The following is a 19,629-nucleotide window of genomic DNA, read 5'->3' on the forward strand; positions in this document are numbered from 1 at the left end:
GGCAAGTGAACAGGGAAGAATACACTTGCCGTTCAAGTGTCATTCATCACTTGTAGTTTGGCCCTACAGTTATGCTTAACCTTAACTGATGTTCATCAAGTAGTCACAAGTCAGTCAGACAACCTTTCCTCCTGCCCCACTGTGAGCTCTCTTGCTTTCAGACTGATGGAGCTCTCCAGCGATGACAGAGAGAATTGAGGAGGTGTGCCCAAAAAGGTGGGAAAAGCTATTGTGCAACAGGGCTGGGGAGCGCGTCACACTCTAGAGCTCTAGAAGTTTCCATCCGCAGCAGGCCCGCACACATGCACAGTACACATGTGTGATTGCACCTGTGACCACTTGAACATCAGTTACAGGTAAGTGTAATCCTGGGTTTTGGAAAGAAGGCCCTTTTTTCAGGTTGCCACTCCCTAACCTCAAATGGTAGACACCCAAAGCAAGGCGTCTAAAGATGACCAGAGTGGGTGGGTAGGTTCATGAAAGAGGGTGATCCTGAGAGATGCTGGCCTCAAGCCATATAGGGCTTTAAAGGTTAATACTGGCACCTTGAATTGAGCCTTAAAGCAAATTGGGAGCCGGTGTAGATGAAGTAAGAGTGGAGTGATATAGTCCTTATTATGCTCTCCAGTCAGGATTCTGCCTGCAGCCTTCTGAACCAGCTGTAGCTTCCAGACAGTCTTCAAGGGCAGCCCCGTGTAGAGCACTTTACAGAAATCTAATCGAGTTGTTGTTACCAGGGCATGCATCACAGCAGCAAGATCTTGCCTGTCCAGGAAGGGCAGCAGCTGGCCCACCAGCCAAAGCTGGCGAAAGGCACCTCTGGCCACCGCTGCCCCCCGTTTATCCCACAGGAGGCCCCGGTCCAGCAGCACCCCCAAGCTACGGACCTGCTCCTTCAAGGGGAGTGCCACCTCATCCAGAACAGGAGATACCCCCATTCCTGGGTCAGACCTTTCACTCCGTCCTCAGTGGCGCCTCCATCTTGTTGGGATTAAGCCTCAGTTTACTAGTCCGCATTCACTCCAAAACTAACGCCAGGCGCCTGTTCACAGGTTCCAGCGCCTCCTTCCTGGGATCTGATGGAAGCACAAGATAGAGCTGAGTGACATCTGCCTGTTGGTGGCAGCTCAGGATCTCCGGATGACCTCTCCCAGCAGCTTTATGTAGAGGCTTTCTTCCTCCAAAGGACAGCTTGAATATTAATTAAATGTTAGATAACATTTGCAGAAATTCAAGTAGTCTCAAGGAAAGGATGTTATAAAATCTTATATTTTTGTTTAACATCACTTTCAGGAGAATTGCTGCCGACAGACTCTGCTGAAGAATTGTTTTCTTTTCTGGAGAACATAGCAAGTCCCCGTGCTTCAGACACTGGAAGCAGAGCACAGGAATACCAAAATGTGTTTGACAGCCTTTGTGTGGCTTCTCCTATCGAGGCACCTGCTACCGAAGCAGAATGTTTAGCAAACCCTTCTGGATTCCTACCATCACAGCTCCTTGAGCAAGGCCTTCATGCTGCTGGGGGATTAAGCAGTAAGTACCAGAGTGACTGCCCTGACCTGCATAGCCCAAGCAAGCCTGATCTCATCAGATCTCAGAAGCTGAGCAGGGTTGGCTTTGGTAGGTAATTGGATGGGAGACCTTCAACCAAGACCAGGGTTGCAGAGGCAGGCGAGGGCAGGCCACCTCTGTTAGTCTCTTGCCATGAGAACCCAGCTAGGGGTTGCCAGGAGTCAGCTATGACTTGAGGGCACTCCCCAGCACCACACCAGAGTGACTAGGGGGGGTTATTATTATTAAAGGCAAAAGATCTTTTGAAGTAATTTGGATAGCTTCTACTGATTTCCGGCATAAGGAAACTGGATTTTTTTAAAAAAAAGATTGAAAACCTGATTTTGAAAGTATTTGTTACTTGAACTTATTACCATCTCTGACTTATGTAGGATCTTGATGTGGGTTCCCTTCCATGCAACTCATGGGGCAAAACTAGTTTATTCCAAGCAATACTTTGTATACCTTCAGCACTCCTGAAATATTATTTCAAAATATTATTTCAAGAGTTGCACATTATCCTCACTATGATTTTACTCAACTCATTTGTTCTTAATACCCTATACAAATACGATCCATGGAGCATATGAGAGCAATTAATATAAAACTGTTGCATGAAGATTTAGTCTAAATGGAAGTCAGATGGTTAGCTTTCTATTTGTAGAAATAAGTTCTATAGAAACATGTTATGCATTATCTTAGAATGCGGAATTAATGAAAATTAGAGTTATGTCATCATCATTCCACTTAGAAGTACACCATGTACTACAACGACCACATGTTTCGGTTTGGTATGCCACTGTAGTATAGTTGTTAACTGGTTGGGCTGCGAAATCAGCACTCTGCTGGTTGAATTCCACTACTGCCATAAGCTGAGCAGGTGGCCTTGGGCCAGCTGCTCCTCTCAGCCCCAGCTCTACAGCTGTATTGTGGGGATAATAATAGCACTGATTTTGTTCACTGCTCTGCAAGGTACACTAATCTGTCTAGAAGAGTGGTACATAAGCATAGTTATGATTAGTTCTTGGGACAAGAAGTGTTTTGTTAATTATTACTGTGGTAGTACAAAGTGTTGTGCAAGTTTAAAGGAGCAATCAAACGGATCTCCTCAGAAATCCAATGGGATTATTTTCAGTAAGTATTCTTAGGATTGCAACCTAAGTATCTCAGTCTAGGGTGTATGTATTACGGTAAAATAAATCAAGAATTCACTGGCACTTTAAAGGTTAGCAAAATGTATTCTAGCATAAGGGGCCTCTGGACAGTTTTATTTTGCTGCTACAAACTAACTCGAGATCCCATGTCCCCTGGTGGGGGCAGGGGGTTCCCCGCTCTCACCCTCCACCCCCACTCACCTAGCCAGTGGGGAGGAAAGGTGGGGGAACAGGACTCCCAGGCACTCTCCTGGAGCAGCGCAACACCATCATTACTGGGAATGACATTGCCGCGCCTCCCCAGGAGTGCTCTCACTCTTTGCAGAGGGCCAATTTGGGCCCAAAACGGGCTGCATTGGGCCTGTTAGGGGCCTAAATCAGCCCACTGCAAAGAATGCACGCTCCCGGGCTGGTGCGGTGATGTCTCTCTCCAGAACTTATGTCATCGCACTGCCTCGGGGAGCTTGCATGTGCAAGGAGTCAAGGAAAGGTGAGTGCTGGGTCTCCACCCATCCTACCAGGATGATAAAGGGCCTGGCAACCTCAAGACTAACACAGCTAACCAACTGGAATGTTCCAGTAATAAAGCTGTTCATTTGTTCTCCTTATTTAACATATGGAATGGGTCTCAGCAGTAAACTTACAATCAGAATGTGTATCTCTGACTCTGCAATATGTCTTTGTGCCTAAAACTTGTGACATTGAGCCTGTGGTGCGTTGCAGCCTTTTCTCCTTCTAAAAGGGTTTGTTTGAAATCAAGCTGATTATATTTTGTGAAAGCAGCTCTGATTGATTTGCAATACTAAAGAAATAACTTGGTCCAATATCCATTAACTGATTTTCAGGAATCTCATTCCATTAAAGAATTAAGAAGAAACTCCATTGTTTGTTGCTAAAATAAAAGTCTTGTGACATCAATCAGTGAAATTATTTAATTTTACCTGTTTTTCTGCAGTGGAGACTAGTAGTCAAGACATGAGAACGTGGTTTGGTGCTTTTGTAGACCTAGATCCTCTTTCAGATCCTGATGCGATTGGACGCTCAGATGATGAACTCCTCACTGCATGATTAAGAGTAAGTGTGCACAAGGTTTTCTATCAAAACTATCATTAGGACTGCAAAGAGGTCATTTGATTCCATAGGTATTTTCAGTTCATTGTCCGTCTTCTGTGCAGTCCCACATGGGACTGCGCATGCACAGGCCTTCTGATCGGTAGGGTTTTTTTTAGCTAAAGTCCGCTAGGGAGCTCTCACCTCCCAGTGCGCATGAGCAGGCTTTCTCGCCGGAATGGAACTGAGAGGTGGCACCCCCAACCCTCCAGTTCCTTCTTTGCCACCGACTGGGAAGGTTCTTTTTCATTCCGCTTGTGTTAAAGAAGGATCTGGAAGATCGTAAGAGTGAAATTGTTGTTATGGCTGATACAGCTCTATTTAAGAAATGTGTGACCTGCGCAACAAAAATGACAAAGACAGATGGACATTCTGTCTGTCTGGAATGTTTGAGGAAAGGCCACAATGTACAGGGCTGTGAACATTGCAGGAGTTTCACCCCCAAGGCCAGGACTGAGAGGACCAAAAGACTTAAGGCACTGTTATGGGTGCACGCCATGAAGGCCTCCAATACCCCGAAAAATCTTTCCCTATCTTCTTCGGGGAAGGGAGCGGATCCCTCCTCTGAATGGGTCTCTACGACGCACACAGAGTCAACTCGGATCCAGCACCCGTCCCGTCACTCAATGGCTTCCTCCTTGGATCCATCTCAGAGTCGATCTTGGCTCCAGGCACCAGAGGCTCAAGGTGTATCTTGAGACTGCCCAGACCCACACACCTTCAAAGTTGCCTATGAGAACCAACCCGATGGTGTCCGCTGTTCCTAAGAAAAATAAGAGGCAGTCAGAATCCACCCATCTGGAACCAAAGGAGTCACTGACTTTGAAATCCACAGAACCAAGATTGGATCAGAAAGGCTCGGATCTGAGTAGATCGGATCTGAAGGGTTCAGATCCGAAGAGGTCGAATTCGAAGGTCTCAGATCCAAAGAGGTTGGCTTGGATCCGAGAAGGCTTGATATAGCATCAACTTTGGAGCTCTTACAGCCTCCATATAAAAAGACTAAGTGTAAGACCAAGCACATTCAACCAGTCTTGGAAGACAGTCCTTGAACGCCTTCCATTCATTCAAGGTCCCCGTCACATCATTCTTCAGCAGAGGAGGGCAAGTTAGAGGAAGGATTCCTGTCTGATGACCCTTGGCAGTCTGCTCCAGAGTATGGTCAACACTACTCGAGATCTGACTGGCCATGCTCGAGGCCATCCAAGTACGGACTAGATTTCGGAGATCCTTATCGCATGCACTCAATAGCACCAGAATTTGAGTCCTTTGAGGAGTGTAGGGGATCCAGATCTCCTTATGGCATCCCAGAACCTGTGATGTCCTACCAGCTCTCAGACAGAAGCCAGGAACAGAGTCTCAGTCCTGTGTCTGACCCTTCGCTGGATGAAGCACTTATTGCATCTGGCCAAGTCTCTCCTAATGAGGACTGTCGCTTGTATTCCAAGCAGCTTCTGAGGATGGCTCGCTCACTAGACATAGAGGCGGCTGACAAAATCTTACAACACCTCTACTCCAGGAACCCTACCAGTGTGGCATTTCCCTTCATTGAGGGTTTTGTTGACATCAACAGCATTTGTGAGAAACCTGCCTCAACTCAACCAACATCTAAAAAGACAGAAGGCTTTTACAAGACCAGGTAAGACATTTGTTCCTTGCTTTTCCAACGCTCTCCTCCGTCTTCGCTAGTGACAGAGGAAATGCAAGCTCGTCAACAGCAGGGCTCCCATCATACCCCTGCTGACAAAGAGAGTCGGAAACTCGATGCTCTGGGGAAGAAGCTTTACTCTTTCACAGCCTTCCATGTAAAAATTGTGAACTACACTGCCATCATGGGAGCTTATCAAATCTTCTTGTGGAATCGCCTGACATCCTTCCTCGATAAGCTCCCAGAGGACCAAAAGTTCCTGGTGAAGGTAATTCAAAAGGAGGCTTTGAAATTATCAAAGCAACAAATCAACGCGGGGTGCAACACAGCCGACACCTCTGCTAGACCGTTGGCTTCATCAGCGGTCCTCCGGCAACACACACAGCTTCGCACCACTGCTTTGCCTTTAGAGACGAGGGCCAAGATTGAGGACCTCCCTTTCGAGAGGACAACTCTATTGTCAACCAAGACTAATGATTACCTCTCCCAAAAGAGGATGGACCACCTAACGGCCCATTCGTACGGAGTCTTGCCTAAGCAACCATCGGGTCAGCGATACCCCTATTGGCAACAACAACATCAGTCTTACTGTGGGAGACCTTATTGGTACTAGCTGTATCCTCCCTTGGCTTACAGACAACAACCGTCCCAACAGGGGCATTATCAGAGGAGATGACCCAATAATCGTAACAAGCAAAGCCAGCAGCCCCCCTCCAATAAGGAGACCTCTGGACAAAAACAGTTCTGACTAGGACCGGAACAGCCAGTTGTCTTTGAAGCCAAACTGGCCAATTTTCTTTCAGCTTGGGAACAGATCACATCTGACAGATAGTCCTACAAATTGTTTAATTTGGTTATAAAATTGAGTTTGAATGTTACCTGACTCAGGCTATCCCTGATTTTATGTCGCATCCTTCTTCGGAAGGATTGCAGGTAGAAATAGATGAGTTATTTAGTAAAAGGGTGGTTCAGCTGGTCCCCAAGGGGGAGTCTCATTGGGGTTTCTATTTGAATATGTTCCTGGTAGATAAAAAGGATGGGGGTACCAGACCCATCCTGGATCTTAAGCAACTCAACAAAAACATACGTACAAAGAAGTTTTAGATGGTAACCCTGAACATGGTTATGCAACTCCTATCATCTGATGCTTGGTTTGCAGTATTGGATTTGAAGGATGCCTATTTTCACATCAACCATGGATGTTGAGGCTCTTTACACCAACATCCCACATGCAGATGGACTGCAAGCCTTCAGGAATATTATCCTGGACAAAACCACAGCACACCTCGCCACTGAACTTTGCCACTTCATGCTTACTCACAATTACTTCAAATTTGATGACAGCCTATATCTACAGGTTAACGGCACAGCCATGGGCACACACATAAAATACATAAGAGGCACCTTCACTCCCAAGCACAGTAAACCAGATAGATTACTACACGTGAAGGACAACCAGGGAATATATGCTTCAACTAACCAAATAGTCCACATTAAAATCGTATCTGCTCCAATGCTCTTGATCGGGACTCCCACTTAAGAGATTTACAACAAGCATTTTGGGGACTACAGTACCCACCAAATGAAGTGAGGAAACAAATCGACAGGGCCAGACTAGTACCCAGAAACAGCCTGCTCCAGGACAAACCTAAAGGAACTAACAGCAGAACACCACTGGTTGTCACTTATAGTTCCCAGCTCAAACCCATCCAACGTATCATCAGTGATCTACAGCTCATCCTGGAAAACGATGCCGAGTGTGGACAAAGAGCTTGGGAGGAAAGTTTGCTCCAGCAAGCAGGATGGGATGCTGAAGAGGACCTGAGGGGTCAGGAGGAAGCTCGCTACCGGGCATTGGAGGCACAAATGGAAGCGATGCATGAACACCTGGTGCAGGCCACCTATCTCATAGGTCTGATGGTCCAGGGGCCTACGGAGACATGAGCACAGCACAGGGAGACACTGCAGGGGTGACAGGTCCTCAAGGCCCTGCTAGCACGGCTGGCCCGGCACTCACCGGGGCAGTGATGCAACCTGTAGAACTAGCACCAGCGGGCCCCTGCCTGCTCCTTGGCCTGCCGGCCCCGCCGGTACCCATCCCACCACCCACCCTACGAGCGCCCATTCCGCTCCCACCTCCGCCTAGCCTCGCCGCTCCTGGAGGTCCCGCACCAGCAGTGCCTGCCAAGCCAGGAGGCCCCATGGTTCTGCCCGCAGGCCTGGCTGTCCCAGCGCTGGGTGGGCCAATAGTTCCGGTGGGAGCCATAGCACCAGCTGCACCCGCGGGCCCTGGCCTCACCGTGCCAGCTGCTCCAGCGCAACCAGCCCCTCGGTTTCCTGCACCTCGCCAGCAGCTGCCAAGGGCTCAGCTCCCACCTGGAAGAGTGGGGCCACTGGTACCGGCCCTCCGAGGACTCCCGGGGCCCCGGCCTCAGGCCCCACTCAGGCCTCAACCTCAGCCCCAGCCTCGACTGCAACCTGGGCCCCAGGGAGTGCCGCAGAGACCCACGCCGAGAGCGGGAGCGCCTTTCCAACTGCACCAGCCTGCTCCGCCACGGGCTCGGGGCCCGGCACCACAACTGCCACCTCGTCAACCTGCCCAACCCCTTGAAGCACTAGCCACGGGGGGGACAGAGCTACCCCTGGGATGGATAAAGCTGGAAGCTACGTTCAACGGGAGCCGCGGAAGCTGAGATTTTTTGTAGTGCAGGCCTTGGAGTTCTTCAATCAGTGGGGACACCTGTTCCCTATGGAGGAAAGCCGAGTAGCCCACTTAGCGGCCCGCCTAGAGGGGATAGCAGCAGAATGGTATGTGACTCTCTACGATATGGGGGCCCCGGAATTGGGAAATTTACAACCCTTCATTGCAGCGCTGAGAGCACAGTACGAAGACCCGCTGGAAGCAAGCGGGCCCGCACCGAACTCCGAACCATTTGGCAAGGGTCGCAATCGGTGAGAGAGTACGTGGCCAAATTCCAACAACTAGCTGCTAAGTGCCCGCAATACGAAGAGGGAGTGAAAGTGGAACTGTTCTGTAATGGAATGAACCCTAAACTGTTGGACCATGCGCTAATGCAGGATGATCCTCCAGCACTCCTAGGCTGGATTCAACTGGCGTGTGAAGTGGAAAACTGCACCCAAGTAGTCCACCTGGTTGAGCAACAACAGGCCACAGGTTCTCGCCGTCCCCCTCAAACCCCGGGAAGAGGACGGGGTGCCACTGTAACGAGGGGGGCCAGGGAGATGTGGTGGAGACAAGGGCTGTGTTTACAATGCGGTAGTAATGGACATTTCGCCGCACAATGCCCTCTTCGAGCGCAGACCCCCCCAGGTTCCACCCACCAGGCCAATTCCAGTGCCGCGGGCCGGAAGGGGTAGAAGACAAGCTAAAAGAGGGTGTCCCGAAACTGGATTGGAGGCCGAGGAGGTTCTAGCAGAATTTGAGGTCCAGACCCAAGAAGTCTCCATCGTGCATCCGGGAAACGAGGAGGATCTGTCGTGAGGAGGCCCCCGCGGCAGATCAAAGAGAAAACCACCCCGAAGGAGGTGAGAGAAAGAGGGGCCATTTTATTCATCCCTGTTAATCCCAAAAGGGGGACTCATGTGCGGGTGCAAGCCCTAATAGACTCTGGGTCCTCACAAGATATTATCGCCCTGGTGCTGGTTAATGGGTTAGGGTTGGAAACCCATGCCCTAGAGCCTCCTATAATATTCGAGCAAATGGACAGCTCCAACATGAACCCAGCTATACTCGAAACAGAATTAGTGCCTACCGGAATGGGCAAACACTGGGAAAGCCGCCCCTATGTAGTCAGCCAGGTGGCCAAATACCCGCTCATCTTGGGCAGTAGATGGCTTTGGGATCACAACCCCTACATCAACTGGGCAGATGGGATGATAGTCTTTGACCGAGAATACTGCCAAGAGCATCACTGGAAACCCGAATGGGGCGAGAGAGCCCCAGCTAATCTGGAAGTCGCCCTCCTTACTACAGAAGAGCTGAATCTGATTCCGCTGGAATACCGAGATATGGCCCAAGCGTTTAGTGAGGAGGAGGCAGATGAATTACCTCCCCACCGCAACACTGACTGTGCCATTGAACTAGTCCCGGGCAGAAAGGAATTGGAGTGTGTGGGAAAAGGAAGTGTTTACAGTTAAAGTAGCTCTCACTACTTGGCGCCACTGGCTAGAGGGAGCTCAACACCCCTTCCAGGTCTGGACGGATCATAAAAACCTAGAAGCACTTCTCACTCCCAGGCACCTTAACGCGAAACAACTTCGTTGGGCAGAATTCTTTTCAAAATTTGATTTCACCTTAAATTTCCTGCCCGGCAAATCTAATTTCCTTGCAGACGCTTTTTCACGCATGCCCCAACATCAGAGCAGGAGGGAGGAGACTATTGACACTGTCTTCTCACCTAGCCAATTGGGAGGAGTAATAACTACTCGCAGCCAGGCAACCAAAGAGCAAATGAAAAAGCAGGAAAGCCGCGAGGGGTGGAGAGCAAAAGTGAAAAGCGAGGTGGAAAACGAGGGGGAGGAAGCGCCCACAGAAAAACTTACACAAACGGCAGCCGGAGAATGGCTTAAAGGCGACAAACTCTACATCCCGGCTAACCTAAGAAAGGAAGTTTTACAACAATGTCATGATGCCAAGACTGCAGGCCATTTCAGATATTTAAAGACCCTGCATTTAGTGCAAAGGCAATTCTGGTGGCCCAACATAAGAAAAGATGTCTCCCAATATGTGGCTTCCTGCCCTACCTGCTTAATGGCAAAACCAAGAAGGGGGAAACCCCCGGGACTATTGCAACCACTGGAAACCCCCTCCCGACCCTGGGATGTCATCTCAATGGACTTTATCATCGATCTACCCCCCTCTAAAGGTTGCACATGTGTTCTAGTGGTGGTAGACCTGTTCTCCAAACAAGCCCATTTCATCCTCTGCACAACCGTGCCTACAGCAAAGAAACTCGCCAGTCTGTTTATGAAACACATTGTAAGAATGCATTCTTTTCCTTCCAAGGTGATATCGGATCAGGGAGTACAATTTGTTGCCAACTTCTGGCGGGAGCTCCTACAAGTAGTAGGAATTGAACAAGGAATAAGCTCTGTCTATCACCCCGAGAGCGACGGACAATCGGAAAGAACTAATCAAATATTAGAACAATTTCTCAGATGTTATATTAATTTCCAACAGGACAATTGGACACAATTTCTTCATTTTGCTGAATACGCTTATAACAACTCAGTCCACAGCTCGACCGGAGAATCTCCTTTCAAAATTGTGCATGGATACGAGGGTTTAGCCTTCCCCTTTGAAACCAGCCCAGAGTCCAAGAAATCCAGAGATCTGGGAGAATGGTGGACCTCTCTCACTGAGCAATGGACTGTAATCCAAAAAACTTTACACAAAGCCAATGTGGACTATAAAAAGTATGCTGATCGCCATCGTGTGGAGCAATGGGAATTGCACCCAGGAGACAAAGTATATGTTTCCACCAAGAACTTCAAAACAGAACAACACAGTAAAAAAATTAGGGCTGAAGTATCTGGGACCCTTTCCAATAAAGAGAGTAATCAATGACGTGACTGTGGAATAGGAATTGCCCAAAAACCTTCGTCAGGTCCACTCCACCTTTCATGTCAGTCTCCTCAAGAAGGCACCCCCCCACCCCCAGATGTCTGGCATCCTGAAAAAGCGGTGCCCTACTCTACCCTCGTGGATGGCCAAATACATTGTGAAATAGAAGAGATTTTGGACTCAAAACGGAGGCACAACAAGATCTTTTACCTAGTCAGGTGGAAGGACTTTGAGGAGGGGTTCAGAGAGTGGGTAGAAGCCTCCAATGTGAATGCCCCGAGACTGCTTGCTAAATTTCATAGAAAGTACCCTGAAAAACCGGGGGCCACGGGTGAGGGTCTTAAGGGGGGCAGAATGTCAGGATGTCAGTTCTCTAGCCAGAGCAATGCCATGTTAACTCTTGTTATAATCAGTAGTTTTCCAGTTTTCCTCCCTCTAGTCCCAGATGTCGTCCAGGCCGTTCATACTCATGGGAGCGAAGAGTCTTATCTATCCAGCCCAGCCAATGACCTTGATGTCCTCATCTTCTCAGGCCTTTGCAGACAGGACTAGGGGGGAGGCTGGGAATGGGTGTTTGAAGTATTGTAACTTTCGTTTTACATGCCATTCTCAACAAAGCTTCGTTCAGCCAGGGGCCTCTCCAGTCCTTGGATTATGGACACCTGTATCCTGAGCATAGTCTTTCAATAAACCTTTTGGAACCAAGAGACCTTGTGCTTCTTGCAGAAGGGGTGGGAGACGAACTCGAGATAACTGGGATTCCATAGTCTGACATCAATAGATGTTTTCTCCCTTTGGAGAGAGCAAGCAGGATTTGGGAGATGGTAGAACATTTTTGCCTGTGCAGGTTCCAGTCCGCCTTAAATATTCAAACTCTACTGGGTCTCCTGGCAGCGACTACCTTTGTCACCCCATTGGCCAGACTGCATAGGCAGAAACTCCAGTTGTGGTTTTTAACTGTACATAAATTTGAACTTCATTCTATAAGTAGGAAGTACTCTATCCCCAGGAGAGTGATTAGTTTTCTCTCGAGGTGGACAGATGACGGGAATCTCCTGAAGGGTGTAGACTTTGGAACGTCACAGATGCAAGTAACTATATCTACTGATGCCTCCACATCTGGATGAGGGGCACATTGTGGGTCACTAAGTACACATGGGAGGTGGCTGTCACATGAGAGTAAGCTACATATTAACATCTTGGAGTTACGAGCAATTCATTATGCTCTTATAGCTTTTGCAGATACCATCCACCAAAGGAAAGTGCAGATCCTGACAGACAATTGTACAGCCATGTACTATTTGAACAAGCAGGGGGGCACTGTGTCCAGAGTCCATTGTGAAGAATCCATGACCACATGGGATTTCGCCTTATCAAGAGGGGTCCCCCTGCAGGCTGTGCATGTCCCAGGCACAGTAAATTTAACTGTGGACAGACTGAGCAGACTGAAATCAGAGAACAATGAATGGTCTTTGACAGACACTTATCTAAGACCTCGGTTCGAGAACTGGGGTTATCCGGACATAGACCTCTTTGCCAGACTAGGAAACCAGAATGTGTTGAGGTTCTGTTCTAGGGGGGAATAGGTTCCTTGGGAGATGCCTTCCAGATCTCCTGGGAGGGACACCTTTTCTATGCATTTCCCCCTTTTCCGCCGATTGCAAGGGTAGTCAGCAAGATTCATAAGGACCAGCCACACATTATTTTAATAACACCGTTTTGGCTCACACAACCATGGTTCCAACACATGATGCATTTGTCTCAGGGTCGATGTCATTGCTTTGGGTTAGAACCCAAAGCACACAATGGGGTATGGTTTCACGACCTACCCAGACTGAACCTAACAGCTTGGCACATAGTGGGACAGGGACCCTCTCTATGAGGGTAATGGAGGTTGTACTTAACACTAGGAGGTTGAATACAAGAAAATTTTATGCGTTCAAATGGGACAGGTTCACATGCTAGGTCTCTCAGAAGGACTTAGACCCCTTTAATTGTCAAATTTCAGATAACTTAGAATTTCTATTATCACTCAAGGATGAGGGCCTCTCCAATTCCTCCGTTAAGATCTACCTTGCCGCTATCTCGGCATTTCATCCTAGGATTGACGGGGAAACAGTTTTCTCCCACAGTATTTCTCGGTCATTTCTCAAGGGCCTTCAAAATTTGTTCCCACCAGTTAGAGAATTAGTGCTCCAATGGTCACTTCAGTTGGTTTTGGCTGAATTTATGTGACCTCTGTTTGAGCCTCTTGTGACCTGTGACCTTTGTTTCTTGTCTCATAAGGTCACATTCTTAGTTGCTATTACTTCTAGTAGATGAGTGGGCAAATTAGCAGCTTTATGCTCAGATCCCCCTTTCTGTAAGATTGATAGTAGTAAGGTGGTCTTCAGACTTCAAGTTTAGACCCAAGGTCTCAAGCCGATTGCATTTAGTTCAGAACATTGTTCTCCCAGTTTTTTCCCCTAAACCAGCTTTGGAGTCTGAGAATGCCCTACTTTCTTTAGATGTATGGAGGGCAGTACTCTTTTATTTGCATCATACTGCAGAGTTTAGAAAGGACAAACATCTATTTATTTGGTTGTTGTGGATTTTCTGGGCTGTATCTCTGTGGTCTTGGCATTGTAGTTCCTGACGTTTTGCCAGCAGCTGTGACTGGCAGCTTCCGAGGTGTAGCACTGAAAGACAGAGATCTCTCAGTGTCAAAGTGTGGAGAAGATGTTGGCAGGTAATTTATATCTACTCAGGAAGGTGGGTTTGGGCTGAGTCATCCTGTAAGAGTTTCCCAGGGTGTGGAATGCTAATGAAGGGAGACTTCACTGTATCCTGAGGAGGTTCTTTTGCATATGGATTGGTGCTTGATATTCTAATCTTCTCTGCAGGGCTATTGTAGGGTGTAGAGTATTTTGTTAGCCTGGTGTTTTTCAGGACTGAAAACCATGCTCTATTCATTCTTAAAGTCTCTTATTTCCTGTTGACGTTGTGCTTATGCTAATGAATTTCAATGGCTTCCCTGTGCAATCTGACAAAGTAGTTGGAAGTGTTGTCCAGTATTTTAGTGTCCTGGAATAAGATACTGTGTCCTGTTTGAGTTAGGCTATGTTCAGCCACTGCTGATTTTTCAGGTTGAGCAAAACACACAACCCGAGGCAGCCCTAAGGGCAGAACTCAAACCAACACGCAACAGTAGCCCAGGGACCAACAATTCAGTGAAACTACAATAGATACCAAAATTGAAAAATAGTGTAATTCTGAACAATGAGACAGTGAAAAGTAGCTTTACATATAAGTACAAACAACCATCTGAGTGGAATAAGTACAGAGACCAGTCTTAGTCAATTTCACAAGACCAAGCCTCCCAAAAAAGAAACACACAGCGCTGAAAATAAAGTCAGTCCATCAATCCGAGGGTTCTCAAGTCTTTTCCAAAATTCAGACGTCCGTGTAGTCCAGAAGCCGTCCGCAGTGCAGCAGTAAGCAATGTGGAAACAATAAGGTGGACAGTGGTCCTCTTAAGCAGTTCTGGTATAGAGTGGATCTTAGGCAGATGTTTCCCAGGGACCAGGATTGCCCCAACAAGCAGCCAGCAAGATTAATTCATTTAGCTTGTTTCATCTAGCCACGATTTCATCAGGGGGCACAGTCAAAGCCACCAAAGTCCCTTAACAGAAACGGCAAAGCAATTCTTAAGTGCAGTTTATTCTTAGCACGGCAAGGTCAATAAAGATGACAGCCCCACAGGTTGGCCAAGTCTGCAGTGTCTTTCATGTTCTTTTATTCTTGTCTGGATGCTACGCTGTGTGGTCTTGATGTAAACTTGTCCACAGCTGCAGGGTATGCAGTATACTCCTGCAGAGGTGTATGGCTACTCCAGAAATAAAATCAGAAGAGCGATTAAACCAAGGATAAATCAAACAACTAAGGAAAAACAGTCTCCCATAGGAAAAGTATTTTTGCCATAGATCAAAGGAATCACTGATCAGATGGGAAAGCTTATGAAAAAACACAACCTACAAACAGTTTTCCGACCCACCAGAAAAATACAAGAGATGCTACGATCAGCAAAAGACAGTAGAGACCTCCTCACCTCTGCAGGAGTATACCGCATACCATGAAAGCCTTCGACAGTATATCTATTTATTTGTTATGCTGGTCCAAAGAAGGGAAAACAGAGCTATTGCCCAGTCGCTGTCACGTTGGGTTACTTCCACTATCCGACATTATTACAACATGGCCATCTTACCTTGCCCCCTGGAGGTGAAGGCCCATTCTGCGAGGGCCCAGGCGTCTTCGTCTTCACTCCTGAAAGGTGTTCCTTTGCATGACATCTGCAGCGCAGCGACATGGCCGTTATCAGACACCTTTGTGAGGCATTATGCTTTAGATGTAATGGAGAGAAGAGAATCAGCAGTGGGGCAGGCAGTGCTCCATTCTCTGTTTCAGTGAAGATCACACCCACCTCCAGGTAAGAAGCTTCTGAGTCTCACATGTGGGACTGCACAGAAGAGAGACAATGAAAATAGAGTTGCACTTACCATAACTGCTGTTCATTGATACCTTCTGTGCAGGCACACATACCCTCCCTCCTACCCCGCTGTGTTCTTCATTACTTTCCTGTTTGGAACTGGTGTCTTAGGAGAACTGGAGGGTGGGGGGCACCGCCTTCCAGTGCTGTTTCAGTGGGAAAGCCTGCTCATGCACACTGGGAGATGAGCGCCCCCAGCGGACTTTAGCTAAAAAACCTACCGATCGGCAGGCCTGCGCATGCGCAGATCCATTTGGGCTTGCACAGAAGACATCAATGAACAGCAGTTACATTAAGTGCAACTCTGTTTTAGTCATTACTGTTGGTGAAATATACAGCACAATTAATTTATCGCTGAACAGAATGATAAGCTCAGGATTTCATCTGTAATTTCACAAAATGAAAGTCACATAAGTGCAGTAGTACAAATAAATGTCTTTACTATATAGATTCATTCATTTGATTCAGTAGATCAGCAACCACTTTTAACAGGCTTTTAACAAAGTTAGGCTGTCTAACTGCATTGACAAAACATATAGAACTAGAAAAACTAACCTGATCTATTAGTTATAGGCATCTCACCAATCTTAAAAGAACTGCAACTACTTATAATTTGTTTCTGGGCACAATGGGCACAATACAAAGTGCTAGTTATTCCTTATATATCTAATTCTGAACATTTTTTTTAACCACCTCAGTTTCTTACAAACACATCTAGCTGTAAGAAAAAAATACCCTCAGAGACTGTGCTCTGAGATCTCAGTGACCATTTGGGAGGTTGCTAAGCAACCACAACAATAATACTTAGCCTTCAGAGGTGGACTAGGAGGCAAAACCCAGCTTTTTTTTGGCCATATCATTTATTTGTATTTTGAAAAAAATAAATAATAGTAAGAGGGGATACAGAAAGAAAAAAGATTTATAACATAGTTATGTAAATCAGAAACAGTTATATATAACAAAATATGAAAAAACAAAGCACTTCTCCCTACTATCCTCTTCATTAAATTTCTTAAGACACTTTCTATGAGATACAATGACACTTACTAATATTAAGATACACTTATATTCAAAATTTAAATTACAAATTTGATAACAAATCTATTTTACTGATAGTTCTTAGTTTTTAAAAAAAATTCAGCTATATTAAAGAAAACTTTCCATTTTTTCTGAAATTCTAGGATTGGCCTATTATGTATGCAAAATGCTAATTTTGCCATTGACACATATTTGTATAGCTTATTCATCCATTCGGTCAAATCTGGACAGCATTCCGCCTTCCATTTTGCTGCTTATACTACTTTTGTTGCTGTCACCATATACGTATTTAAATAGTCCACTATGTATTTTTATAATATTACTTGGTAATATTATTACATATTTTTAGAGTTCAACACAAAGTGAAACTTTAGTACCTTTTGCATTTCTTCATGTATTTCTATCTATTTCCTCGTTTTCTTGCATGTCCACCACATGGGATAAACTATTACATCCATATTTTGACATTTCCAGCACTTTCCACTATAATGCTTATTAGCTTTTGCAATGTCCTTAGTAGTAATATACCACCTGAAGAACATGTTATACCAGTTCTCCCTTAATATTTGACATTCTGTAAATTTGATTTCTTTAATCCATAAATTTTCCCACTGGCTAATACATATATTTTCCTCTAAGTTTCGAATGTATTTTATCATACCTTTTTAAACTTGTTCTGATTCTGTGGCATATTGCAATTAGATTTTATATACTTTTCCTAATAGGTGTTTTCTTTAAGCTCAAACACGATTTGATAATACATCAGGCATGAAATGTTTTTTCCTTAACCTTGAATTTTTGTTATGTTTTTATTTTTCCTTGTTTATCCAACATATATTCATAAGTTATATAATCAGTTTTATTTCTTATAATAATATCATAATAGGCAACAATTGGGGATGTTATTGGCAAAGTTGACAGACTTAAATCTATTTCTGCATTGAAACTAAATTCTTAGCAGTTTTTCTGCATCCAGAAACCTAAATGGAAAAGGTCCCTTCATGTAAGGATCTGCCAAGCAACTCTCAAAGGGACTCCGCTGTAGCAGTAAAAGGACTTTATTGAAAAGCCGCCAGTGTCAGGATCTGGATCATCAGGGTCTTCAAGGGTTTCCTCGGTTGCCGCGGTGGCACTGGTACCCTTGTCTTCGGCTGCCATGGCACGAGTGTCAGGGTTATATGGTTACTCAGGTCTGAGGAGAAAAAGGGGATTCCTGGCAAACTATAAGGATCTGCCAAGCAATTCTCAAAAGGTCTCCACTGTAGGACTTTATTGAAAAGCTGCCGGTATCAGGATCTTACTCTGTCTTTGCCAGGCATGACAGTTACATGCAAACATCAAACATATATAAGCTTTCAAAGTATGGGCAATTGCTAAACTCCTCCCCCCTGCCCCAAGTCTAACCGGCAGCTAAGCGGGGAAAATAGCAGGGATGATGTGGGAGTTTTCCAAGGCCATTCAGGTGCCTCTTCCCAGCCGTGGAGAGAGGGCACGGAGAACACACAGTTAACAGTGGAGATGAACACCTCCCTTCACATAGCTTCACATCGTGGGTTCGAAAGACAAAGTAACATCTGCAGTTCAAGTACAGAATAGCCTCAGCAGTTAACCATAACAGACAGCATGAGTACAATCATGAAAGCAGGGTGTGGCTGGGTATGACAGGTGGTGACAAGCGCCTGGCACTCCCCCTGTCTTGTCCTTTGATGGAGGTGGATTCAACTGGGACAGGCTCAGCAGCAAGCCTAGAAGCCCACGACCCGTACAACTCGGCCAGATCCAGCCGTGGCAGCCACCACACAGCTCGGGAGAGTCTGCCAGGGGAAGGGACAGAGAGAGAGAGCTGAAGTGGGGGAGATAAAGTCAGGTTGCCTGGTGGGTGGGAAGGAGAGAGAGAAGTAGGAAAAGGGAGGGAAATAGAGGGGAGGGGGCACAGGGGGGAAAGAGGTGCCCTGCTTGCGAGTCCTTGCAGAGCCCCACTTGTCAAACCCTGAATGGACAGGGGGGGGCAGGTTATCCTTGATCAGTAGGCACAGAGCACTAAAAAGAATACATTGGCTAAGAGAAGTTGCTAATATTAAAATGAACAAAATTTGTCCGTTTCTATTCTTACAAGAAAATGATCTCCTTTCAATCTCTTTTATTAAGATTTTAATCTAAGTTTTCTTTATTATTAAAATTGGCATATGAAGAGCCCTAGCTATTTCCTCCCCCACCCGCCCGCCCCAGCAACTTTTAAAAAACAACAACTATGAATTATAGAAAGACGTGTGAAGATGAGTCAGGAAGGGGATTCAACAAAGGGGATTCTCTCTCTGTCGCTGCCAGCAAGTAAAAGATGTGACGTTTGTACAGTTCCAGTAGTACTGAAATATTTTCTGAAGAGTCTTCTCCGTATCTCCTTGCAGATAGTTGAGCAGTGGAAGAATTTGCTACTCTCCTGGAAGACCATGGTTCCTTCTTGAATTCTTAACCACGTGGATTGTGGATCCATGGATACACTATTCTGTTTCCTTTTGGACTAAACGATCTGATTAACCTTACACTTTATTTATATAAAATAGCTTTAGAAATTATTTCACTGTTGCTGCTCTGCCCTGATACTTATCTTCATCTCTTTACTGTTCATGTGTGGGTCTTTTTCGTGGAGTTCTTGACTTTGCATCCTTAATAAATGCAGAATTTATATAGTTGCATTTCTAAAGCTTATAAACTTCGTTTATTGGGCAAGCGGAGCTCTTGTCAAATTTGGGGGTGCAAATCACTGCCTGAGGAATAGCCTGGCTTGGCTGCTAGCTTCTGTAGTCTGCCCTGTCTTTTATCTCCAACTTTGAGGCACTAAAGTCACCCGGGAGCAAACCTAACGGAGGCTACGGTTCCATCAGATGTTCTGACAAGGACCTAAAGCTGTTTTTTTGGAGGAATGTAAAGAGAGTTGCAGGTGAAAATGGATCCGGGGAAGCTATCCTGGCTGCATTTCTAAGTGAAATGTCATTTCAGAGAAAAATAGCCACCCCTC

General features: G+C 46.1%; 1 protein-coding gene across 1 annotated transcript in view; it reads left to right on the forward strand.

Moving 5' to 3' along the window:
* ICA1L (islet cell autoantigen 1 like) overlaps window positions 1-19,112 on the forward strand; it is a 59,050-nt gene extending 39,938 nt beyond the window's left edge. The window contains exons 9-11 of the mRNA XM_054970143.1: window positions 1,294-1,533; window positions 3,661-3,779; window positions 19,019-19,112. Coding sequence (XP_054826118.1) covers window positions 1,294-1,533; window positions 3,661-3,773 — 353 coding nt within the window. The 3' untranslated portion in view covers window positions 3,774-3,779; window positions 19,019-19,112. The remainder of the gene's footprint in view (window positions 1-1,293; window positions 1,534-3,660; window positions 3,780-19,018) is intronic.
* Window positions 19,113-19,629: the final 517 nt, after the last annotated feature.

The sequence above is a fragment of the Eublepharis macularius genome, chromosome 2, assembly GCF_028583425.1.
Source record: "Eublepharis macularius isolate TG4126 chromosome 2, MPM_Emac_v1.0, whole genome shotgun sequence".
In the NCBI taxonomy this organism is placed as follows: Eukaryota; Metazoa; Chordata; class Lepidosauria; order Squamata; family Eublepharidae; genus Eublepharis; species Eublepharis macularius.